This window comes from Podarcis liolepis (genome assembly GCF_965112155.1).
Source record: "Podarcis liolepis genome assembly, chromosome: 1".
Lineage (NCBI taxonomy): Eukaryota > Metazoa > Chordata > Lepidosauria > Squamata > Lacertidae > Podarcis > Podarcis liolepis.
The window spans coordinates 40,739,045-40,765,269 of NC_139554.1; the positions used below are offsets into that span (position 1 = coordinate 40,739,045).

A 26,225-nucleotide genomic window follows, 5' to 3' on the forward strand; every position below is an offset into this window, starting at 1 on the left:
TGGCCCATTCTTAATTTGCTGTGCTTGTGCGTTTTGATGTATAATATTAGCTGCTGCTTTTCCAGGCCACCCAAGTTAACTAGGAAAATATCCATCTTTATAATACCACTTAGATTTAGTAATACAGTATCACTTTATAAAGTATCTCCATTCTTATATAGTACTGCTTACAACTACAATTAGGTTTGTTCAGTGCTTTTTTTCTTTAAAAAAGTTTAGGGGTATTCTCATTTTGATTAAAGAAAATCACCATTTTATAGTTCAGATCAGGAAAAATAAATACAGTAAATGGACAAAAGTACAAAGATTCGCAAAATGTTTAGGGGTATGCGTACTCCCAGAAAAAAGCACTGGATTTGTTACAGTTTATTAACTATGAAGAGAGGTCCTGCAACTTACAGCAGCCTAGGTTCCTTCGGAGTCCCAAGTCTGCCTTTTAGAGGAGACTGGCTGAGGCTGTTATCACTAAAGGAAATCCCAACCTCTTATCACCAGGAACTTAAATTTAAATAATCTTAATTTGCTCAATTATTATACAAACCTAAAGTTTCCCTTCTCTTCCCTCTGCCCTTCTACAGAGCTGTGGAGTACTGTTACTCACAGGCTCTGCCTGACTTTTCCTCCCAGAAACTAGAATACTTACTACTTTTGTGGACTGTGGGGGGTGTTGGTAAACAAGACCCAGTGAAATCAATGTGCATGACTACTTGGGCCCATTAATTTCAATGGGTCTAATCTGGATAGAACTTAGTTGGATACAAAGCTCCTCAAGGCCATATATGATAAGATTAACTTTTTAGGACCAATTCAACAGAAGGAACATTTCTTAACTGCAAAAGGAAATAACCATTAAAATTTGTGTAGCAACCTCTTGTGCACCGAAGCTGGAACAAGCTCCCAAAAGATGTATAGCCTGATTTAGGGTTGCCATATAGAAAAATGTACTCAGGACTAAAGGGAGAAAGGTGCTAAGAGGAAGGCACGCTTGGCAAATCCACACCGTTATCAACTCCCACCAAGAAACCAATGTTCCCACTGTAGAAGGACGTGTGGATCCAGAATTGGTCTCCACAGTCACTTACAGAGTCATTGTTAAAACTGTGTTTAAGGAAGACAATCTTACTCGGCTACGAGTGATCGCCAGAGAAGAAGAAGATTCCAAACAGTGAAAATCCAGACAGAAAAGTTGTTGAGTTTTTTTGGAAGAATCACAAAAAATTAATCGGCAAAAACTGCACTGCTGCCATGAGCTGCTATACATACAGATTTTCCTGGAAATTTTGTGGGGGTTTTTGTCCGGGAAATTCTGGACATATGGTGACCCTACATGGTGGTAAGTAAAACATGGTTGTGTGAGTCTTGTACAGACCATAGGATGGGCGAAGTAATCAAAATCCTGAGATGAGGGGTTGGCTGTGGAAACTCCTGGCAGCAGTTTTCTTCCTGGCTGCATAACCCCACCTTCAGAAAATCTCACAGCCTTTTCCATCCAAGCAATGACTCCCCCTTCCCCTGTACCAAACTAGTACAATGACATTAGCTGGCAAAATTAATCCGGGGTTAGGTTTAGCTATGGTGAATTAATTCAACAGCTTTCAAGGAAGGAACTGTAAGACAAGGTGTACTGGGTGGCTGTGTTGTAACCTCTACAGATCACTGAACCAGAATAGGTTTCCCAGCCACCAATTCCTCCTGGAACCAAAACATTGGTTTTCACCTGACCCAGGTTTGCAAATTGTGGTTATTTTCTCAAATTTTCATGGAGTATAAGGTGGTCAGTGGCTACCAGCTGTGCTGGCTATGTACTACCTCTAATAGAGGTGGCAATATAGGTCTGATGATCAGTTCCTGGGAGTCACAAAATGGGGAGAGTGCTTGCTGTGCTCATGAGCTTTCCCATGGGAACTTGGCTACCATGAGCACAGTGGTGCTGGGCTTGATGGGCATTTGGCTCAATTCCACAGGGTTCTTGCATTGTAGATGCGGGTTGGAAGTGCCTAGTGCAAGTTTTAATCTCCAAACTCTGGAAGAGTTGGGGGAGGCTGCGGCAGACTATTAGGAAGCTCCTATTTCTTCTTTGGTGATAAGCTGTAGCCAAGCAAGATTGTCTTCCATTAACACGGTTTTAATAGTGAGTCTGTGACTGTGGAGGCCAATTCTGGAGGGCCTTCTCGGTAGCGGCACCCGTCCTGTGGAACGCCCTCCCACCAGATGTCAAAGAGAAAAATAACTACCAAACTTTTAGAAGACATCTGAAGGCAGCCTGTTTAGGGAAGCTTTTAATGTCTAATAGGTTATTGTAGTTTAGTGTTCTGTTGGAAGCCGCCCAGAGTGGCTGGGGAAACCCAGCCAGATGGGCGGGGTATAAATAAATTGTTGTTGTTGTTGTTGTTGTTATTCCACAGTGGGTGGGAGTTGATCATGGTGAGGGTTTGCCAAGCGTGCCTTCCTCTTAGCACCTTTCTCCCTTTAGTCCTGAGTTCGAGTGTCTTCAACGCCCAAAGGCTGTTCTCCAATTGCAGCGCTCGCAAGCCAGTGTTTCCCAGTTATCCCCGTATCAAAACACCAGGAGAGGACTCGCTGCAGGGCGGGGAGGGGGAGAGATTCAGTGGCCAAAAAGCAAACAAAACCACCTGCGCCCTCCCACCCTTGAGCGTCAGGCCTCTTATCTGCAGCGTGTGTAAATGGGAGGACAAAAAAAAAAGCCCATCTGCCGGGGCTCGCGTCTCCCTCAGGGAATCCTGGCAACCGTTCCTGCTGCTGCACCTGCGAGGGGAGAGGAGAAGGATGCGGCGGCGGAGGACAGAGCCTCCCCCCCCCCCCTTGAATGATTCATAGTTCATCGCGCTGTGCGTCTACGCGGGCAGCCTCGCTCTGCGCCTGGCCGAGCAGGTGACGCTCGAAGCAGCCGGCGAGCCGCAGAAGCGAGAGGGAGAGAGAGCGCGCGCGGCCCTCGGGCTTCTCCTGGTCCAAAGTGGTGAGTGCGTCTCCTCCTTCCCTTGGGAAACGGAATGGCGGCGGAGGGGAACCGGGAATACCCAGGAGCGCTGAGCAGCGGCGACGCGGGAGAACTGCGGCTGCAGGGGGCACGGGCTCGAGGGGGGTGGCAGGGAGGTTTCCCCGCTTCCTTTCTCCCCAGGAGCGGGGAGGTCTTTGCTGAGGTGGTGGGGGGCCAAGAATGGGAAGCGCTGCTCTCGGGTGGAGTCTCGCGCTTCCTACTCCTCCCTCTACAATAGGGAGAATTTGGGTCGCAAAGGGTGCGGCCACCCAGCCCTTGTTTTCTGGGAGCGGGGGACGGGGGAGAGAGAATATTGAAATGAGGAAAAAATCGTCTCGAAATCCCTTAACTAGGATATTTTAAAAAACGCGGGGGGGGGGCATACAAAACGAATAGCCTTTGAAAGGCATTCGTGGGCCACTCCTCTTGTTTTCCCGCTTAGGTAGGCCTCCCGTGTTGGCTTAATAATAATAATAATAATAATAATAATAATAATAATAATAATAATAATGCTGCATGTGCTGAGCCGGGTATGAAATAAGCTTTCCCAGCATGCACCGTGAACGTGAAGAAATGAAATAAAGGCTTCAATTTTGTGTCCACTTGGCAGTGTAAAGCTACAAAATCCTCTTGTGTTCCCATGTATCTGGGAGTGAACCCCCCCCCATTGAGTTTGATGGGGTTTATTTCTGAGTAGACAGGTGCCACAAGTTTCATTAAACTGAGGAAACAAAACATGCCTAGCCTAGGATGTGGCTGGGATCTTTTACAAAGGTAAACAAGATGGTAAGGTGATGTGATTTGGTGTGTTCTGTCTGTTTAATCTCTTCCACCTTTTGGAGAATCCTATCTAATTCGAATAAACAGGATGAAAGGGGAGAGGGGGACATTTGGGGAACATCTTACATGTAGGATCATGACAGGTTACAAGTTTCTTGAGTAAAATAAACAACGCATCAGTTACAGAAAATGTTCTGATTTCTAAATCAAGGCTGGCAGCCCATGACCATTTTGCCATTTCCAAATAAAAATCCTTGACTAGGCAGTGCAGCACAGCATTCTACAATTTAATTGTAAAGGAACTGAGGCTTGATTTCAAATCAAAGCTAATAGATTCTGGACCCAAATTGAAATAATAACAAAAAGATAGAAAGATAAATACAGCTTGAAACATACAGCTTGAAAAATCGTTTAATACTCAACAGTAAGTTATTTGCATTATTTGGTCGCAATTGTTCAATTGGCAGTGCAGAGTTGAATATAAAGGCTCTGGAGCCAAATTCCAGTTCTTTATTGCAGAATTACTAATACCACTATTATTACTATTATTTATTAAATTTTCTATACTACCCTTTATCCAAGGATCAGAGGTTGGTTTACAATATGAAAACACAAAAATATATAACATACTAACAAACAAAAACAATACCCCTACCACTGCCATTTTAAAAGGCCATAGATTGTTTAATTAGCTAAAGGGCTGGGAGAAGAATAATGGTTTTGCCTGGTGCCTAAAGATATGTAGCAAAGCCACCAGGTGGGCCTCCTTGGGGAGCTGCTACAGAAAAGGCCCATTCTTATGTTGCTGTCCTCTGGACCTCTCGTGGAGGAAGCACACAAAGAAGGGCCTCCGAAGATGTTCAGAGGGTCTGGTTTGGTCCATATTAAGAGAGGCAGTCCTTGAGGTATTGTGGTCTGGAGCCATTTAAGGCTTTATAGGTCAAAACCAGCACTTTGAATTGGGCCCAGAAACTAATTGGCAGCCAATGCAGTCAGGCCAGGATTGGCGTTATATGCCTGGTAAGCAACCTGACTTGAATTCTGTAGCAGCTGAAGTTTCCAAACTTCAGCCCCATGTATAATTGTTGGCTATTTGCAGATTAGTTGCGCTGTAGAAGGCGTGCTGGGGAGACCACACATTACAAGGAACGCAAAAGTAACTTTTGCTAGGTTTTAATAACAAAAACTCCTTTTACAATATATCAATAAGCATAACCCATCCACTAGGGTACTGCTACATGCTGCTCTTTATATACCATACCCAACGGCTTAATTAACATAACTTAGTAGCACCTGCTATACTGCTTCACAGCTATAAAACTAGGTCACGTTATTTGCTCTGGCCTTTAAAGAAATACACATCTTGTGGAACAATAATGAACCTTCAAATTTAAAGAGGCCATTCAACAATAATGTGTTGCAGTAATCTAAACTAGAGGTTATCAGAGCATAGGCAGCAGAGGCCATTTGAGCCTCAAGAGGCAGCAATGGATTGAGAAGTACCCCCAAGCTGCATACCTACTCCTTCAGAGGGAGAGTAGTACCATCAAGAGCAGACAACCTCCCATCCATCCAGTTTAGGGAACTGCCCATTAAGAGTGCATTGTAGTCAAAGTGATGCCATCCAGATATTGTGGACTACAACTCCCATCATCCATGACCCTTGGCCATGCTGACCGAGGCTAATGGGAATTGCAGCCCACAAGATTCTGAAGGTGGGGTACCACATTGGCTACCTTGGGTGGTTTATAGAGTTCAAGCTTGGGTTTCTCTTCTTAGTTTTGGTTTTGCTTTAAAAAAAAAAAGTCTGTTGTGGTCCACTCACAGTTAGGTTGCCCCCTTCCCCTAGCTAGAGGGGAGGGAATCAGAGTGGATCATCTTCTCCAACCATCTCCTTACCTTCTTGTTTTTAATAATAATTTTTATTAGTTTTCAATTATAATCCAATAATAGCCTCATTATAACAATACCAATTTATAATACAATTATTAATACCAATCGTTTGAATACCAAATTATATAATTTAGATAAGTGGGCCCCCACATGCTAGAATTGATGGCTTGATTATTTGCTTTATTTCTGCGTTCCAAAATCTTACTAATTTACATTACATTCCAGTCATAATAATTATCTCCTTACCTTCTTGGTTATGACCTACATTTTTCATAACAAAGGATATCTCTGTCCATGGCCTACGAAAGAACATTTACAGTCATTTTGGCCCCATCTACCCTGCTCAAACCCCTGATCTCACAGTACCATATACATGTAATCTACCTTTGTATAAAAGGTCCCACCACTGGTTTGTGGAACGTTGCCTTTGGGAAACTAGTATATTTATTTGCCTACAGAAGCTGACCAGTTCCTTTAAAAAAAAAAGAAGAAAAAGGAGGAGGTGTGTTATTTTATATTTTCATTCATTTATTTCTTTGGCACAGGTTGCAAAATACAAATTGACGGCACCATGGCTACTACTGTGCTTTGCAGCATGATACTTCTGCTGACCTTTAGGCTGGCTTTGACTTTTAGTCACAATCCCAGGAGCCCAGACAGAGTTTCTGAAGCTGATATCCAAAGACTTCTGCATGGGGTAATGGAGCAGCTGGGCATTGCTAGACCCAGAGTCGAATACCCAGCGCACCAAGCAATGAATCTTGTAGGCCCACAGAATATTGAAGGTGAATATTCATCATTCTGAATTATTATTGCTGTTAACTTTTATAATCATTCAGTTTTTAAACCAATACTTAACTGTCATTCTGTATGTGATTCCTTAGCTCTGGATTCATATCAAATGAAAAAAACCTATCACTGAAAATAAGGTTAGTTACTGGTTAGTGTTAGATGGTTTATTTAATTTGTGAAGCAAGTGTTGCTGATTAATGGTAGAGTCCTAAGCACATTCATTAGAGAATGAGTTCCCCTGAACTCTGGGACGTGCTTCTGAGTAATGATGCTTAGGAACACTCTGAAAAATTGTTTTCTCTCTCTAGTTGAGGCTATGGGCCAGTTCAAGCACTGCTTCCATCTTGTGGAGGCAGCTGGAAATTCTTCTTTGCAGTAACAGCTCCACGTGGCTGTCATAACAGGTTAAAGCTGCTAAAGACATGGATTGTCAGTTGTGTAGAGAGTCTCCTTGCCAGCATGCCCCTTACATTTTGCCAGGCATTTGGCTTGTTTAACTCCTCCCCCACTCCTTGTGGTCCTCTCCACGCACAGTTGCTATTTGCATTCACACAATGTCCCATTAAGTTTGGCTCTGTGAGTAGCTCTAAAGTGCAGCTTTATTTCTGTGTTCCAAAATCTTACTAAGCCAAAAAATCTTGTATATTTCTTTTGCTTCTTTTACTTCTGTTAGTAGCAGTATTTTATGACTGTGAATGTATTATATATAATTGTTTTCGTGCCTGAAAAAAAAAACATTTTTGTTTAGGCAAGCTTACCCAGATATGTAGAATGTTGATATGCATATTAACTTGTTTTTGGCTTATTGTTGATTTTAATTATTTTTTGGATGGTTTAAATAGCTGTTTTTAACTGCTTTTATTGATAATTTTGTTGTTTTATTCTTTTTGTAAACCACTTGGAGGGTTTTATTTTCTAACAACCAAGCATTATATACATTCTATTGAATAAATAAATGGTTGCAAGCCACTTTGGGGATTTGTTGCTGAAAGGCAAAGTAGACATTAAAAAAAGTAAGCAAATTTCCTGATAGCTACTGGCATAGAAGTTCTCCATGCCATTGGAGTCCTCCGTGGGTTGCATTGTTTATGACTACCATATTGAGCTGTTGCTATGTTGGAAGCATTTCCTGCAGCTTCTATGTGAGCTTTAACAATTGAATCCCATTCTCCTTAAGGAAGAAAGCCCAACAGCTTGTATACTTCTGCACCAGGGGTGGGGGACCTGTGGTCCTCCATAGGTTGTACTGCAAGAGATCCCTATTGACCTTCTGGCTGGGGCCGATGGGAGTTGGAGTTCCCTGCCCTTATTCTACACTAATAGAAGTTAGTGAAATAGAATAAGGCATTGAAATGTTACAGATCATGACATTGTATCGCCAGTATATGACATCTGTGTCAAATGCATAAGCACCAGCACAAATGTTGACCATTGTGGTTCCAGAACACCTGATGTGCTCCAATTTTAAACTGTGAGCAGCATAAAACACACTGCAGTGCTTTAATCCCCCCCCCCAACAATTACTCAAATTGTTTACAGGTTTCTCTTCAGATGCAGATAGCAGTTTGACAGGTGGAGGGTGATTTTAGTCAGGGGCACAGCAGAAGTGGGAAAGGGTTTAACTCCTCCCCCATTCCTTGTGGTCCTCTCCACGCACAGTTGCCCTCGGAACTGGCCTTCAGTGTCATGGAGGTGGAGACGTTCCTTCAATTATACAGGCCTCTTCAACTGTTAAAGAGGGGGGGAGGCTCAAAACTTTCCTGACCTTTGCAGTTCTTTCTATTGAGATTTCATCAGCATATAAAATGCCACTTTTTAGCCACATCACAGCATAAAAGAAAGATCATTTTAGAACATTTTAAACATTTACTTAATGTAAAACTGCTGTACAACTCTGCCTTTCTAGTTATCACTGAGACTCTGAAATATGTCTAAATGTGTTCATGAGACTTGCATTGTTGATTATGCAGTCAGGGACCGTGTTGTTATTAAAATAGGTTTAAGTGGGCTACCTTGATAAATGCTTTGCTGTTCCTTGCTTAGACATTAGGTGGCTGTTGAGTGCTGGAAGTAAGTTCTAGGAATCCAGTTAAGACTGTATTTATACAGTTTAATCAGCGGATGGTGCACTGTATGTTAACAGCTAAGCAGCAGCCAAATGCATTTTGGAAGTGTGTAATGGAATAATGTCCAAGATGTTAGTGTTACAAATCAAAGCTTTATCTTAACAACAATTTATTTGCTGGTGACTGGGTTTCCTTTGAAGACCTGCTATAATTCCTTATAAGAACAATAAAATAATTAAGTATAGCAGTAACTGCAGCCTTCCTGAATTTTCTACTCATATTGCTGTGCAGTCTTGCTTGGTGTAATTTAACCACCTACAGACGGATTATTTAAAGAGCAGGGAGTGGGGGAGTATGAAAGCATGTATTCAGAAGAGCAGTTCTTTTTTAATAGACTATCATGAACCAGAATTTGGAGACAAAAGATTTAATCTGCCCTGAGTTCATCTTCATCAAGTATTTCATGGTGGGTGGAGCCTTACGTTCCTCAGAGGGCTGAGTGAGCCGGTGGGGAGGGGGGATTTAGAGATATCTTATAATCTGTATTCCAAGGACCATGAGCAAGGAATGCTAAATTGAACTGTCTCATTATGGCAGTGCACCATAGACTTTCTTTCACATGACAGCTTGTCGGCGCTGAACAATTGTGTAGCCTTTCCTCGGAAAGTGCCAATGAGACTTGCCACTTATACCTAATCTATTTACTTAGTGCATTTCTACCCCACCTTTGAGGGCATATTACCCTTACAAGGCAGTTTATAGGAAAATAAAATAAAACTACTAGCATGTAAATAACGCAGAGTCCAGAGAGAAAAGTATTGATAACAATTTACTGAGGAAATTATGGGTGGGGGGGGGGGGGACTTGAGAAAGGAACAGAGCAGTTTTGTCTTTCTTAGTTCAGGCTTTGTACGTAGCAGGGAGACATTTAATCAAACCTACAGAGGAAAGTTCTTGCAGAACAACACAGCCAATCGGAGCACATGCTGCCTCAGTGAACATCATGCCATTATGCTGGGTTGCTCAGTAAGACCTCCACCCATCAACTCTCTTGGCTAGTTGACTTCAATAATAGATGATTGATCTCTGCTGCTGCACTGCCAACAAAAAATATCCAAGAATTAACAATAACACTAGAAGAACTTAAAATTTCCCAGCACAGCAAATAAATAAAGAATAGTCCTGAATAAAATATCAAATTCAAAACTAAAAGCATGCGGTATTTATTCCCACCCCACCCTGCCAGCACATGTAGGGACATGAGGCGGAGCATGTGACACCCCCCTCCCCGCTATTGTGCTGGAATTACTTGCTCAGAAATAGCATGAACATGACTTATGAGGCTGGAGAATATTGAGTAAACCAAGATTACTCAGTATGAGTATTGCCTCCACAGGTGACTATTGTGTGTATTATGTGATAAATTTGCACTGTTGTCCAGGCAACAGTCTCATCAAGAGGGTGGCCTTGATGCTATCATCGTCATTGAGAGGGTGGTCTATTAACTTTCATGGTTGACAAGGCAGCGTGTTTATACTGTGTTATTTTGATTTTTGAGCTGTGCTTCTAGTAAGCCTAACTTCGAAAGAACAATGCTAGAATTAATGGCGTGTTTGAATTACTGTTAGCAATATAGCAGTCAGTACTTTGTTTCTGTCACCCTGGTCCTTTGCTAGGTAAACACTTTATGAAGGTTTACAAAATCACTCAAAAGTGCAAAAATAAGGCATTAAAATTGTGGGATAAAACAAAGGAACTAGGCTAGGGAGAAATTTTGAACTGAAGGGAACTGAAGGAAACAATAATGTGTATTGGCATAAAAATTGCTTTGTATGTAGTCCAGGGGAATTTTGGCAAGCACTTGACATTTTAACTATGTACACACAATAAATAATAGACTATATCTGGAGGCTCTGAGATGCTTTTTTTAAATAGTGGGCAGAACTCTGGTGCAAGAGGTCTGTACAATGTACGGAAGTTGACTTGATGGTGTCTGAAGGATGTTCTGCAACTAAATGGTAAACAAGAATATCTAAACACTTGGAGGAATGTAACACAAAACAATTAAATCTCCATCTTTGGGGTTTCAAAGCATCTAACATTCATTTGAAAAGCCTGTGTTTTTGTGCATTGTAGAGATGCTGCAGATGCCGAAAACTCTTGTTTGTTAGCACAATGACCAAAAGGATATAATAGTGGGAATCATTTCCTGTAGACTCGCTGCTCCACTCCATAACATATCTACACTAAAAACTTGTATTGGTGAGGTTGCCATGTACACATCACTAGAACAGAGGGTATGTACCACAAGAAAAGAGGAGACAAAGTTGCACACACACACGATGCATATTTAGAAATAATTTCAGGAATTTAGTTACAATTTTACAAAAGGGAAGCCAATTAATTTCCCACCGAAACAACTACAGTACAAATAAAAAATAGTAATTAGAAATAAATAAGATGTGCAAAAGAAGCTCAAGGCAGCTAGCAACCTTAATATACTATATGGAAGTGCTAAAGCACAATAATATACCATGAACACAAAACTGAAAATATATGGAAAATACAAAACAACTGCACTCTATTGACAACTAAAGAAATTAATTCCAATTCTTTTGGGTTATGGTGATTTTTACTATGAGGCAAGGTGGCGGTCTTGTTCTTGTTTATTAACCTTAATTAATTGGCAAGCCAGCAGCTCACAGCTGCTATTCACTGCAGATTGAATCCTCAAATGCCCCCGTTTCCTTTTTCAGTGAGATGGGCCTATGGGGGCAGCCATTTCTTCCTCCATACGATATCCCTGAAAAAGGATATTGTGCCGTTTCCAAAGAGCACTTGGTGCTTTGATTCATTATGCACTGCAGCTGCAAGCTATTGGCTTGCCAGTTAATTAAGCTTTTTAAAAAAAGGTTGTAGAGAAGAAGAGGAAAACCAACCATAGGCTACCTCGCAATTCTGGACTAAGAGGACAGGTTTGGCATAAAAGAGGACCCTTGGCAAAGCTATGTACTAGATTTACTGTACCAGTTTTAATGGTCATGGGTTTTCCCGAAGAATACAGTGGTACCTCAGGTTAAGTACTTAATTCGTTCCGGAGGTCCGTTCTTAACCTGAAACTGTTCTTAACCTGAAGCACCACTTTAGCTAATGGGGCCTCCGGCTGCCGCTGCGCCGCCAGAGCACGATTTCTGTTCTCATCCTGAAGCAAAGTTCTTAACCAGAAGCACTATTTCTGGGTTAGCGGAGTCTGTAACCTGAAGCGTATGTAACCTGAAGCGTATGTAACCTGAGGTACCACTGTATTGGGAGTTGTGTGAGGAACATTCTGAGGTTTTCTCTTAGAGATCCCTAGCCTTCCTTCCCCAAAGAAGTGGAGTTTCCTGTGAGAAGGAATGCCTGTTAAACCTTTCTATATCTGTGGCACAGAGAGGCCTTTACAGTTTGAGTTACAGAACAGGAAGGAAGCTTTAAATTATTATTATTATTGTTGTTGTTGTTGTTGTTGTTATTAGGTTTTATAAACAAGAATAATGTTATACAAATAAGTATACCAAGTTTTCTCATGTCATTTGTATATCACAAAAACATCATAATAAATGTGGAAGAATATCTACAACATGTGTTTCATTATTAGTGGTCAGTGTATGAGTTTATGAATTGATTTAAACAATTAGGAAGAAAAAGAAGAAGGGAAGAGGGGGAGTGGCGAGTGGGGTGGGGTGGTTATGCTTCTGTTATTCTACTGAGTGTGTGTGAGGGGTTGTGTCAGCGTTACTTGTGTGGGTTCTCTTACTATTCACTTGTTGTACTTCCTTGGTGGTGAGAGAGGTTGGGTGTGGCTGGTTGTCTTTGGCTGTCTTTACTTTTTAGCTATAAAGGGAGCTTTGGTAATTTTGGCAGAATTTGAACAAATCGGAAACAGATAAGCAAATGAGGAATACATTGTTTCCCACTCTCACAGTGAAGTGAAAAGAAGACTCACAGGCGGGTACTAACATGTTGGAGAACACTTTAACTTTTTAACAAGCCTGTTTTGAAAGCTCATTCCCTCCAGATTAAGAATTTGCAAGGTAGCAAGTGATGTGATGCAGAAGGAGTAAGGTCTAAGAAGAAATCTGAATTGTGTGCTCCAGTGTACCCTCTTTGGCAGTTAATGCTGGATCGTCCATTCCAGAATAAATAATCTGTTGTTGCTCTTTGATCCATTAAACTACTGGTGTGCCAGTAGTGGCTGCTTCTCATTATCCCATCAAAGACAAAAAGACATGAATTACTTCAACCTGGTCACCTCCACTATTTTTAGATGAATAGATGTGTTCTTTTCACGAAATCTATATTGACGTGGGAGAGAGAGATGCAACGAGTAGGAATTTTGGATAATTGAACATAACAGAAAAAAACTGCCGTGCTGGACCAAATTAGGATCTGTGCAGTATACCACTGCTTTCAACAGTGATCAGTCAGATGCTTCTTTGATTTCAATGTCAGCACATGGACTAAAGTTATTTGTCCCCAGCACCAGGGACTCTGAGGTGTGTGCTGCCTGTGAGCTCTTTACCTCAGGAAAAAGGTAAGCTGACCACAGGCTATATGAGACACCCAACAAATTAATTCAGCTTGTGGCTTTTTGTGGACTGCCATTCATTGTTCATCACCTAAGCTAAGAGGCAAGTCAAACAAACACGACAAAAGAAATATGAGGCGTTCTTGAACCTGCTGTACTTTGTGTGTAAATTTTTATTAAAATAAAACTAGACCTAAAGTTAATTTTCAAAATATTTCTATTGTTTTCTGTTAACCAATTCCAAATAGTCACTATTCTCCAATTAAAATTGGCTGTGCAGAAAGGAAGTGCAGAATCCTGAATTCCAAATTTGTGATTTTAAGGATACTAATATTGCTTTGCACTTTTTTTGTATGGAATTTCTTAGCCAGTTGCCTATACTTATTCACACCCTTCATTAACTAGTTCACATGTGAAAGACATAAAAGATGCACAGAAACAATGTTTTGCGTATGATTAGCATTTTTCTCAAAACATCTGGACTCTTTTCCTATGGTTACTTAGGTAATTTCTAAACCAAATATATAATTTCTGCAAAGCTACACATTGTATAGCATTTTAAATGATATGCTTAACTTTGTCTTCTTGCATTATGCTGTTGTCCCACAGCACTTGATTGCAGCTTTGCAGAGTCATTTACATGAAGATTTATAGCATGACAAAGTGTTGTCCATGTTCCAAGGGAAAATCTTCATTCTTGCATGTTCTTAATCATCTCTTAACTATTTTGAAAAAAGCAGTTTTTACTCGTGGAGATATAAATCCTTATTTATGATCCTGTTTGTTACATGATTAATAAATAAATAAAACAGCCAAGACTTCCTGCCAAGTCACTGACAGCCTGCAACTTGTCATTATGGTTCATTGTAACTCCCCCCCCCCCCAACACACATTTATACTTTGCTTGATTGTGATAAAACCTCAGTATACAAAAAGAATAGAGCAATAAAATTATCAGTAAAGAACAGTTAATACTTAGTATTTAAAATCTTCAAAAATATTTAAAAGCAACAATAAGCTAGAACCAGATTAAAACATATGACAGCCTCTGCTTGTCAGGATAGGCTTGCCTGAACAATAATGGTTTTAGCAGGCTATTCCCATTATAGTTCACTCCATGGCGGCTGAAGTGCATTCATGGGAAAGCTGTTCCCATCCTACCTGCTTTCTGCATAGTATAATAGCTTCAAGTAAGGCCCTGCTTCAGATCTAAAGTGGTGGTGGGGAGATGATTGGCCTAGTATGGTTAATCTACACCAGGCATGGCCAAATTTGGCCCTCCAGCTGTTTTGGGACTACAACTCCCATCATCCCTAGCTAACAGGGCCAGTGGTCAGGGATGATGGGAATTGTAGTCCCAAAACAGCTGGAGGGCCAAGTTTGGCCATGCCTGATCTACCCTGTCCTCCTTATTGGCTAGCTTATGACATCACCAAAATGCTACATCGTGATGGTGAAGCAATTGTGAGGCACTAATGTCACATCCACCCCATCCATTTAAAGCACATAGCTTCCCCCAAAGAATTCTGGAAACTGTAGCTTATCTCTCACAGGGCTACAATACCCAGCACCCTCAACAAACTACAGTTCCCAGGATTCTTTGGGGGAAGCCATGTGTTTTAAATGTATGGTTGGATTTGACCTAAGGCTACTGGGATTGGGTGTGATCCTAAAACAGATGGGAAAATGCTGGATGTGGATCTTGACTAGGATGAATGAACACTTTCTCCATCTTCAGGAAGCCTCCTTAGGCCAATGACTGAGAGTTCAGATGCCCATATTTTAAGAGTTCTGCTTTTCCTTTTCTGAGTTTGCTACCCTTGGGGTCTTTCTTCCTGAGTCCATGCAGTATTTGAGGCTAGTGTTAATGTACATCCTCAAGTGCACATCCAGTTTCAAATCCAGATGTTGTCCAAGAAGAAATGGACGTGGAAAGTTATTGAAAGGGAACAGAGGGAGGCTTCGTGTTCTGTCATATAGTCCATTAATGTAGCCCTCTTGATGTTAGAGAAGTAAACCAGGGTCTTGACTTTGGTTTCTTAGTAATTCTAATGTAGTAAAATCATGTTATCAAAAAGATGCTGCGTATGGTTCTGTCTTTATTAGGTGGTGCCCATGAAGGACTTCAGCACCTTGGTCCTTATGGAAATATACCAAATATTGTAGCTGAGTTGACAGGTGACAACATACCTAAAGATTTCAGTGAAGATCAGGGATACCCAGATCCTCCAAATCCTTGCCCACTTGGAAAGACAGGTAAGTTGCATGGACTTACTACAGAGTTTTGTGTTAAATTCTGCAAGAGAAGTGAGAGGCATTGCAGCCAGCAAAAAGACTCAAAGGAGGATGTGAAGCATGGCCACTAGGAGTGTGACTTGGGGAGAATCCTAAGGGTTAGACAGAGAGATGTGGAGGGCCGCATTCAGCCCCTGAGCTGACATTCCCCATCCCTGTTTTACATTAATCCACATTTTTCTACTAAGAGTGAATTATGAACATAATTGTGGGATTTAGATTCTATTTAATTTACACGACTGGTTCTGCTTCCAAGGTGCAGATTTAGAAAATATTGGCCATTTTTGCCAATGGAGGCAACAGGTAGGATGAACAACTGGGGACTAATTAGTAATGGGAACAGGAATGGGGGAAGTGAAAAGGAATGGTGCAGGTGATTGACACCTTGACCATGGTCTGCTTTTGCATAACTGGCCAGTGTTTTCTTCAGATACTGATGACGGTGTTCACCACACAGAAAGGTAGAAAGTCCATGAGATTATATATTCCATTGTAGCAACCCCATAATGTAAATATGTCATACAGGATTTTGGGTTATTCACGTAATCATTTTCCAGGATGCCTTAAAAAATCCTAAGCGCACTTACCATAAAGGTGCCTAAAGTAAGGATTGCTTAAGATTAGGACAGCGACCCTTCCACAAAACAGTGTCCATTGTTCATTATAACAGAGCTGCCTGATCCTATGTAGGCTTATTCAATTCTGAGATAAGCATCCAAAGGGTTGTGGTCCAGTAGCACAATCCTGTGCATGTCTACTCAGAAGTACACCTCACTGAGTTCCATGTGACTTATTTCTAGGTATTGTGTGTATAGAATGGTAGCCTTGGTCTCCTTCCCCTTTCTAACTGAGTCTAAGGCAGAGCTAGGAAAACAGGAAACAACGTTATTGACATTTTCAGTGAATACTTCCAGGTGACTTAAGTACTTATGTGGGATGAAACACATTCAGAAACCTCTTGTGGCATGCTTGAGAATAGAAAACTATTGTGTAATTTCTTTTTCCAGAAATAACATCTCAATTCTTATTTTTCTGTTTATCTCTCTAGATTTTTCCTTTCTTCTTCTCCTTTTTTCCTATCTTGTTTAGCCCAATAGACTCTGTTAGTGGTTAAAATGTCAAGATTGAAATAATAACTTCCGTAGTATGTCTATCAAAAATAGATTTCTGGCCTCCCCCCCCCTTAATTTTAAAACTACAGCCAAAATGTTGTTGGTTCGACTAAGATGCATCCAGATATGAAAATGGATAGCATTCCTTGGAAACTCTTGCTGTCGTTGTAAAACTGTTCTTTTGGACACTTTCTGGCTAGTGAATCATATGTTACTTGCATTTAAGCAAAGCAGTTTTCAGAGATTTAAATATAAACTCCAGTCTGTGCCCAAGTAAAGATTGTAAAAACATATTACATGTTAAACTTATTAGAGAATTTCCTCAGTGGGGTTTGTGGACTGGCATATTGAAAGATGGGCCTCTCTTAGTGGTTTCCACAGTAAGATGTTCTGTCCAGATTTAAACATCTTGGCACCCAAACCTTTCACTATTAGGGCCCCTACTGCTCTGCTGTGGCCTCATCCCTTTCCTGAAGTAGTAAACATAAGAGATGGTAAATTATGGCTTGCTTCCATTTCCAGGACTGGCCAGTTGCCTTTTTTGTTCTGTAGGGTTGCTCTGAAATTACACCTGTAAGCTCCTTTAGTAGTACCCTTTGGTATAACTCATCAGGCCCTGGAGATTTGAATTCATTTAAAGTGGCTAGGTTTTCCCTTACCACCACTTTTCCTATCTTGGGCTGCAGTTTCCTCCTTGCATCATTTATTCTGTTATCACCAGATTGGGCACTTACTGAGCAGGCTAAGCATCTTTCTGCTAATAAATGCCCTGGAAGAAGCTCATCTTCCAACAGATATACTATTTGGCCTCCCCTCCGCCCACAATTCTTATACAGTGGTACCTCTGGTTACGTACACAATTCATTCCAGAGGTCTGTTCTTAACCTGAAGCACCACTTTAACTAATGGGGCCTCCTGCTGCTGCCGTGCCGCCGCCGCACAATTTCTGTTCTCATCCTGAAGCAAAGTTCTTAACCCGAGGTACTATTTCTGGGTTAGCGGAGTCTGTAACCTGAAGCATCTGTAACCTGAAGCATATGTAACCCGAGGTACCACTGTATTTCAGAAACTCAGGGGGTATTTGATAAAGCTGAATGTTGGAAGATTCAGAACAAATAGAAAGCATTTCTTCACACAATGCATAGTTAAGCTACAAGTATTGGCTACCATCTTGGATGGCTTTAAAAGAGAATTGGACAAATTCATGGAGGATAAAGCTAGCAGTGGCTTCTAGCTATGATTGCTATGCCCTATCTCCCCTGCCAGAGGCAGTATGCTTCTGGGTACCAGTTCCTGGGAATCTCAGGTGAGGACAGTGGTGTGATGCTCAGATTCAGCTTTGTGGGCTTCACAGGGCACCTGGTTGGCCACTGTGAGACCAGAGTTCTTGGCTTGTTGGACTTCTGGCCTGATCTAGCAGGCTCTTCTGTTCTTAGCATTTTACAAGAACAGTATTTGATAAAGATCTATTTCTTAGCTAGGTTTTGAGGTTCTTCTTTTGATTTTTGGTACTGCCTTTTTTTTAATTTAATATTTGAACAGCAGTTCGTTTGACTTACACATTAAACATATGACCCAGCAAGAAATCAGTAAAGAAATGAATTTTACTTTATGTCTCTTGCAAGGAATGGTGGAAATGAGTGTTGCCTCCAAAGAGGAAAAGTACCGTTTCCTAATCCTCTATCCTTTTATTATAAAATTCATTGCATATGTTCATGGTGTGGTTTTGCTGATATATTTTACAAGATGTCAAGCAGCTCAGCACCCCCCCCCCCTTTTTTCTCCTTCAGTTGATGATGGATGCCTTGAAAACACACCAGACACAGCTCAGTTCAGCAAAGAATACCAACTTCACCAGCATCTTTTTGATCCAGAACATGACTATCCAAGCATGGGAAAATGGGTGCGTAAATCTTGTTTACTTTGGAAATCTCCAAATAATGCTGAATTAGTTAAGAAAAGGTTTTTGTAACAAACTTTATAAAAGAAAACTATAGACTGTCAACCACACCTTTAGAGCTAGATTGCAATTGTCACAAAAGGACATTAATCTGCTACACCCTGTTATGTTCACTATCTATAAATTTTGTGTATGAAGAATCTAACAAAACATTTAGAACTTTAGAATGAAGGAACCTGCATTACAAGGTTGCTATAAAGCTTTCAATTTAGTTCATCGCAGCCTAAAAGCTGTCAATGCTCAGTTGATAAATACATTGGTTTAGCAATGCTTGTTCACAAGAAAATGATTACTCCATTATAGCTGACTCAATTTTAGATTTATAGCACTGATCACCTTTAGGATTCCTAAACTTTTAGTCAGTCATGTGAAAATTACCACGTGCTGGAAATTCTTATTACATTGTGCTTGATTATCAAAGATTGTAACATTAAACAAACCAGATGTTGAACTTGAAATAACTATTTATGCCTGTTCCACTTAGGTTTTTTTGGTAAGTTATTTATTTTTGTACCTCTACTTTGAAAACTTTCAGGTACTTGTGTCGAAAGGTGCATTCCTAAAACATAAGCCATAATCTAGCCATAATTTATCCCATTGGTTTCAGTAGACTAGATTGAGACACATGCTTAACTCATTCACTGAAATAGTGGGTTAAACTTGCCTAATTTTGGCCATCTTGTGCAAATAATATGTTTTTTTAAAATATACTACACACTTAAAATGTTTTGCAAAATACATTACTATGTCTCTTATAAAGCAGTAGCTCATTATACGATGGAAGAAAGATTGGCGATAAATATAAAGAATGATGATGATGATGATGATGTTAATATGATTTTGAAAACAAAATAAGAAAATTGAGATCCAAATGAGATCCAGATAAAAGCATGACAGTTTCTGCCTCATACATCCTCTGATGTAAAATATGCTTAATTCTTGTTCAGTTCCAAGAGGAGCAAGAGATGTTCAGTGTCTCATCAAAAGTCTGAACTCTCCACTAGGGGAAACTTGCGCTGTATTTTCAAATTTACCCTTATTGCAGGGATAATGTTCTTATATATCAGATTTCATAACCTTATCTGCACTCTGCTGCTTATTATATTTAAGCATTAGTTATGGTTTCAAAATATTCTCAGGCAGACAAAACAAAATATGATATTTGTTGAGCCGAGTCTGTCTTTTCTTTCACAGTGCAACTTTTTGCCTTAATTACAGTCCAGCTTTTTTTAAAAAAAGAAATTGTAGGAAAACATTTATAGAAGATTCAGGTAGAACAATAAGTTAAGGGAAAGTACACTTGATACCATGGGGAAATAATGTACAGTTCTGTTGTTGTTGTTGTTTTACATGTTAAATTGATTTTTCCCCCCAAGTGAGTTTGCAGAAATTAACTGTAGCCAAGAATGTCTCTTCTTGGCCAATTTCATCTCTGTTTCCTTGTCTCTTTGGCACAGCTCTGATGAAATAGTTGAGGCCAGGCAAAAAGCAATGTCTTGTGAACTTGGGTTTTAAATTAACATGAGAAATACTAAACAGATAATGTTTGGCACAAAAGACGCCAGCCCTTGGGCCAAGTAAGCTTATACTTACATTGTGCCAGATCTGAAGATAGGCTGCTGTAATGCCAGAATGACCACCAAATCCAATGCATGCTTAACCTAGAAGGGGAAACACACGCAAGAAGTACAGAAATGGCATAAGAACAGCAGACGCACCTCCGGCATCCCTAGAAACAAATGTCACGTTGAGAGAAAAGCCAAGTGAGCTCCTGGGACTGAAACAAACACCACAAGCAATCACACACAGCCACTCTCTAACCACTCAGTCGCAGCCGCAGAATGGCGTCAGATGCTCCACAGGGCCTTTATCGCCCCCTCCTCCCATAGCTCCAACACCCAGTCACACAGATGCCGGGAGCCAAGGGGCTGCAAGACAAGCCATGATTCTGTCTCTCATTCTACACAATGCGGGTCCCTGCTTTGAATCCAGGGGACAACCTCAGTTGGAAAGTGAAGAAAACTCACCTGCCAACCCAGACACATCTGAGCCATTCCGCAAGAGCGCTGCATCAACCAAGAGTCTGCTTTGCTTGGGCCAGTCCACCCTTTGGGCCCACTACCTCCCTCGGGCAGCCCCAGTGACTTAGGCTGTGTACACATTCCTGTTTACTCTGCATCCAGTGCATCCCCACTTCCGGTTTGGGAAGCATCCCCTCCTCCTCCTCCCACCTGACTGCTTCATCCCCTCCCCCAGGAGCACTCATTTCCCTTGTGCCCATGAGGTAAGGTTACCAGACATCCCCATTTCCCAGGGACAGTCCCCGGATTTACAAATCAGTCCCCTGACAAAATCCATCTATTTAGTAGGAAGTTGAAAAGTGTCCCCCAATTCATTGAAAGAAATCTGGGAACCGAACCATGAGGGGACCATAGTTAGCTGCTGCCTCTTGAGCCCATCAAGCTCTCCGCACCCGGGACTAGGCTTGGGAACTGGGATCCAGATCACTGTGCTCTAGCCACAGAGACACACGTAGCAAAATCAGAGCCTTTACCGAACAGTGTCCAGAACGAAGGAGCTCCTGAGAAATAGCAACATGTGTGGGTTTATCAGCCATTAACTCCAGTAGGGCTTCCAGTAGGACACACAGCATGGTAGCAGGTAATGTGTTCCTTACAGCCTCAGCTCCATGCTAGGAAAATGTTTATGTTTTGCCTGCCCATCATGTGGTATGAAAGAGGTACCCATTGTCTGACTTGCATTCTTCCTGTGCGTGGGTTTTGTACTGCTGGTGGTGTGCTCTTTCATGGCAACATGGATGGAACAGGTGGAGATATGTGTGGGGTTCATATATCCCACCCACGTACACACTACTGAGCTAGGGGAACCAGTGGCCTGACAACTAATGGCTTAGTTGTCAAACAAATCGGCTCCCGAATGCTGCAAACCCAGAAGTGTTCCGGTTTGCGAATGTTTTCAGAAGCCAAACGTCCATTGCGGCTTCCGCTTGATTGCAGGAAGCTCCTGCGGCCAATCGGAAGCCATGCCTTGGTTTTCGAATGCTTTTGGGAGTCGAACAGACTCCCGAAATTGATTAGGTTTGAGAACCAAGGTACCACTGTATAAGGTTGCTCTTTAGGTGCTGTGTTCCTGTGTCTCCAATCCCATTTCAGCCACCTCAGCCGATGAATCAGCTGCTGCATACATCACATGGTGGGCAGAATATCTTGAATTCTACCAGCACTGCAAGGCTCCGGATACACCCTAGAACCCCAGGGGAGGCAGGGGCTTTCTCAAGAACAGGACGTGTCCTAAAGCATTTGTTTCTCAGAAATCAAGGTTTAATTTCAGAAGTGATGGTTTTGTGAAACTCTCACCACATCTGTTGTTATTGTGACTGTTGGGTCAATTGCTTACATAGCAATTACGCAGTAATCTGATTTTATATATATATATATATATATATATATATATATGACAGACACACACACAGAGGTTTTCTCTTAATTTCTCTTAAACCTTTTTTTACTGCAGCACCATTGAATAATTCCAATTGAAACAAAAATCTGTTGAGCATGTGTCTGACATTCCAGACCTTATTTGAGCTCACTACATCTATGAAATATAGCAATATGTGGAAACACTTGTACAGGCTGTGGTCATAGTCATCGCCTTTTTAATTTTTATTTTTTTAAATAGTTTTCTGTCTGCCAAGACAACCCTGGCAGTTTTTAAAAGGTTCACTCTATTAAAAACGTTCTAGACCAAACAGGTTTTATTTTTTTGAAGGAAGTTTATTAGGATGCTACCTAAATGAAGGAAGGAATTGTGACTAGGATTTCTTTACCCAGAGGGTGCTTAACAGTCTGCGGGGGAAGCAGTTGAGATAAGAATTCTTTAAAAGAATTAAATTGTGTTACACACAGAAGCCACCAGGAGCAAGTGCTATATAAAAAACCAATACTGTTCTGCCCATAACCTGATGGCTCTGCTCTTCCTTGCAGTTTGTATACTATAGGGACTAGGAACCTGTGGTCCTGCAGATGGTGGTGACCTACAGCTGCCATCATCCCTGACCACCGGCCTTACTAGATGGGACTGTTGGGAGTTGGAGTCCAAGTTCCCCATCCCTGTTATACCAAGTAAAAGACTATTGGTGCACCTAGTGTAGTATTTCGTACTCTGACTGATGACAGGTTTCCCACAGAGGTCCTTCCTAACCGGTGCCTTGTATTTTTTTATGCAGATACTGAACTTGGGATGTTGTGCATGCAAAGCATGTGGTCTACTACTCAGCGATTTTTCCACTCTCCGAGACAGTTCAGATTAAAACCATCATGCAACTTAGAATCATCATATATTCCTATTCATATAATGGTTGATGACACTAAGTGTCCCAGAAGAATACCAAAATATTTTATTAATAGCTACAGTAATTCAAATGTTTTCTTGTGGTTTATCTTTCCAACAACATGGCATTCTCTCCTGAACTGCTTTCCAAAATATTCATATGCTAATATTTAGATGGCACAAAGTCTTGCTTGAAGAGCTACAAAATTTGATCCATACTTTTGTGTTTTCCCCCTCTTCTTCTTCTTCTTTCAGAATAAGAATTTACTCTTTGAGAAAATGAAGGGTGGACCAAAAAGAAAGAAAAGGGTAATTTTCAGAATGCAACTTGTTTTCATTTTAGTGCCTTAGTGTAGAAAAAGGCAAAAATGCAAAGTAAAAAAAGATTGTTGAAATACTATGATTAGTACATCTATATTAAAACTTGGACTTTGTCCTTTCTTCCAGTAAATATCTGTGATAAGCAATACAACTTTTGCAAAAAAATTCTTCCGTCTAAGCCAGCATGTCCTAATATTTTGTTAACCAAGACCCTTGATTTTGAATTAAAACTGGAAGTATACTTCACCTTGCACCTCCTCCCAGAGATGCGCTTCCAAGTGAAGAAGAGTAAGAACCACCCTCAGTTGAAAACTCCCTCTGTCTTTTTAAACTTATCAGTGTTTTGTGTGTGCTTCATATTATTATTAATATAAAATTTATTTCTTACCCTAGGGTCTCATGGCAGGTTACAGCAATTTAAAATACAACATTAAAAACAGATTTTAACAACTTACAACCACAAAAATAGGGTGGGCCCTAAAAATCTCAGGTGTCAAAGTCCAGGGTAAAGAGGTGCACTCCAGCATTCACCGAAACTGTATGGTGAGGTTGCCAGACACATCTGTCAAGAGGGAGTAGTACAGAGTGGCTGCAGAGATTACTCTTCCCCAGGAACTGAGGGTGGCTGAATTACCAGGAGGGCCAATTTGCTAATATCAACACCTGAGAGGGTCTGTAGGCAAGGAGACAGCCTTTCAGGTATCATTTAGTGTCTTAAGCAGTAATATGAGCACCTTTAACTGGGCCCAGAAATGAACTGGCAAACAATGCAGGTGTTTTAAAATAGCGGATATGTGAGATCTGACTAGAACTCCAGCCAGTAATCTGGCTGCTGCATTTTGGACCAGTTGAACTTTCTGAGTCATCTTTATGGGTGGCCCCATGAAGATCGCACTGCAATAATACAATCTGGAAGTTACCAGAGCATGGAGTACAGTGGCCAAGTCACTTCTGTCCAAAAGGGGCCATCACTGGCAGACCAGCTGGGTCTGGGGGAAAACATGCCTAGCCGCCGAGGTCACCTGTTGAATCCAGGAGCACCTCCAAGCTGCAGATGTCCTCCTGCCAAGGGAGTGCAACCCTGTTCAGAACAAGCCATCTTCTCACCTTCTAGTCATGAGAACTTGGGGCACATCTCTGTCTTCAGGATTCAGCCTGTTTATTGGCCCACACCCAGACCATCACTGCCACAGTCTAACAAATGAACTGCATCTCCCGGATTCAGATGGAACAGAGTAGTGTGTCATCTGCATATTGATTACAATTTATTATTAATAATAATAATTAAATGTGTATACCACCAGGGACACGGGTGGCACTGTGGGTTAAACCACAGAGCCCAGGACTTGCCAACCAGAAGGTCGGCGGTTCAAATCCCTGCGGCGGGGTGAGCTCCCGTTGCTCGGTCCCTGCTCCTGCCAACCTAGCAATTCAAAAGCACGTCGAAGTGCAAGTAGATAAATAGGTACTGCTCCGGCAGGAAGGTAAACAGCGTTTCCGTGTGCTGCTCTGGTTCGCCAGAAGCGGCTTAGTCATACTGGCCACATGACCCGGAAGCTGTACGCTGGCTCCCTCGGCTAGTAAAGCGAGATGAGCACTGCAACCCCAGAGTCGGTCACGACTGGATCTAATGGTCAGGGGTCCCTTTACCTTTATCTTACCACCTGTAATCTGAAGGTCACAGGGCGATTCATTGTTGAACTACTCTTGCATCAAGTTTCTACCTGATGTTCAACTGAAAGCTACCCTCCAGTCATTTAAGTCCATTAGATCTAGTTCGCTGTCTTCTGTGTGGCAGCTTCAGTTATTTGAAGAGTGCTGTTATGTCCCTCCTGCCAACAGTCTTTTCCAGGCTAAACACGCTCAATTCCTTCAGCCAAGTGACTTGGACAAGGCCTTAGAAAAAAACCCTGTGTTGTATAAAGATTTGCTCATTCTTACCAATCAGATACTTGGGAAACTAAATTATAGCGCTATTGGTTGAATGATGCTTTTGCTTACAGAGTGTTTAATCACACTTATTTTAGTTGTCTTTATTAGGTGGGTCATCATTACCCCCATTTTACAGAATTGAGATTGAGGGAGAAAAATTCAGCTACAGTCCTAAACACACTTACTAAAGAGTAAGCCCCACTGAACACACTTAAAATCTCCCTGAATTCTTTTCCATTTCTAATTGCATTAAAAATATTTTTTCCCCAGAGTGTAAATCCATATCTTCAAGGACAAAGGCTGGACAATGTTGTGGCAAAGAAGTCTGTTCCACATTTTTCAGATGAAGAGAAAGAGACTGCAGAAAATGAATGAAGCTTTGTGGAAAGCCCTAATACGGCTTATATAATCACTGCATAATCAGTGATTCAAATCCTCATAGTGGTTGCATGTTTATTACTAATATATTTGTTGCTGAAAAGCAGCTGGATTTGTAGCATTTGTTATCCTAGATACATGAACACAGTTGTGTTTTTTGTTAAGTTACGGTATTAGGAAGCTCTTGATTTACTTTAGACCTGGAGCAAGCTTTGAAAAAAATTATCATTTTAATAACTGGCGTGAATTAAACAGCTTTATGAAGCAGCTTGTAAAGAAGAGGACCATTTTTCCAAAATTTTCCTATTATTGTACTTATGATGTGATGTTTGTTCTCTGGGAACAATTATTTCATTAAGTTTTGTTTGTAAATAACCGCCTAATTCACAATAAATGTCAGATACTTGCTGTTTGTTTTAATAAACACTGAAAGCAGTCTTCAGTATTTGCATGGATATATAAACGTGTTTCGGATGATTTTTGAGGAAATGGCTTGCCTTATTTTACTGGAAGACAAATAAACTTTGCTATGAATGGAATCTACACAGTAAAACATTTTCACTTGCTTGCTGGTGAAACTTAGGTACCGCAAATGATAAGGTGAAATATTTATTTTCTTTATACAGCTGTGCATTATACAGTGTGCATTTTTAACCAGGAGATGCCACAGCTAATAACGGAGCAATAGTCTGTGATCCTGATGGTTTATCCCACACTAGAGGTTCAGACTACAGTGGTACCTCGGGTTAAGTACTTAATTCGTTCCGGAGGTCCGTTCTTA

The 26,225-nt window shown here is 41.1% G+C and overlaps 1 protein-coding gene and 1 long non-coding RNA gene across 3 annotated transcripts; one reads left to right on the plus strand and one right to left on the minus strand.

The window, feature by feature from the left end:
• Positions 1 to 2,634: 2,634 nt before the first annotated feature.
• Positions 2,635 to 25,983, plus strand: SCG5 (secretogranin V). 2 transcript variants are annotated; one of them, XM_083510303.1, is made up of 6 exons: positions 2,635 to 2,977; positions 6,217 to 6,456; positions 15,203 to 15,352; positions 18,294 to 18,406; positions 23,069 to 23,122; positions 25,337 to 25,983. In XM_083510303.1, exons 2-6 carry the CDS (start codon positions 6,243 to 6,245, stop codon positions 25,439 to 25,441), a joined length of 636 nt encoding a protein of 211 aa, XP_083366429.1. In that variant the 5' UTR covers positions 2,635 to 2,977; positions 6,217 to 6,242; the 3' UTR covers positions 25,442 to 25,983. The 2 variants fall into 2 exon arrangements, with proteins under 2 accessions (XP_083366429.1, XP_083366430.1); XM_083510304.1 differs by lacking the exon at positions 2,635 to 2,977 and adding an exon at positions 3,237 to 3,440.
• Positions 18,326 to 25,327, minus strand: LOC310710464. The gene is made up of 3 exons (XR_014528079.1): positions 24,242 to 25,327; positions 20,057 to 20,124; positions 18,326 to 18,434 (listed from the first exon to the last, which is right to left on the minus strand). It is a non-coding gene; the product is annotated as an uncharacterized lncRNA (long non-coding RNA).
• Positions 25,984 to 26,225: the final 242 nt, after the last annotated feature.

Excerpts from the sequence above, each read along its gene's own strand:
- SCG5 (XM_083510303.1), top strand. The coding sequence starts at position 6,243 with ATGGCTACTACTGTGCTTTGCAGCATGATACTTCTGCTGACCTTTAGG. Across the intron at positions 15,353-18,293 it reads TTGCCCACTTGGAAAGACAG|TTGATGATGGATGCCTTGAA; the intron begins GTAAGTTGCATG and ends TTTCTCCTTCAG. Across the intron at positions 18,407-23,068 it reads ATCCAAGCATGGGAAAATGG|AATAAGAATTTACTCTTTGA; the intron begins GTGCGTAAATCT and ends TTCTTCTTTCAG.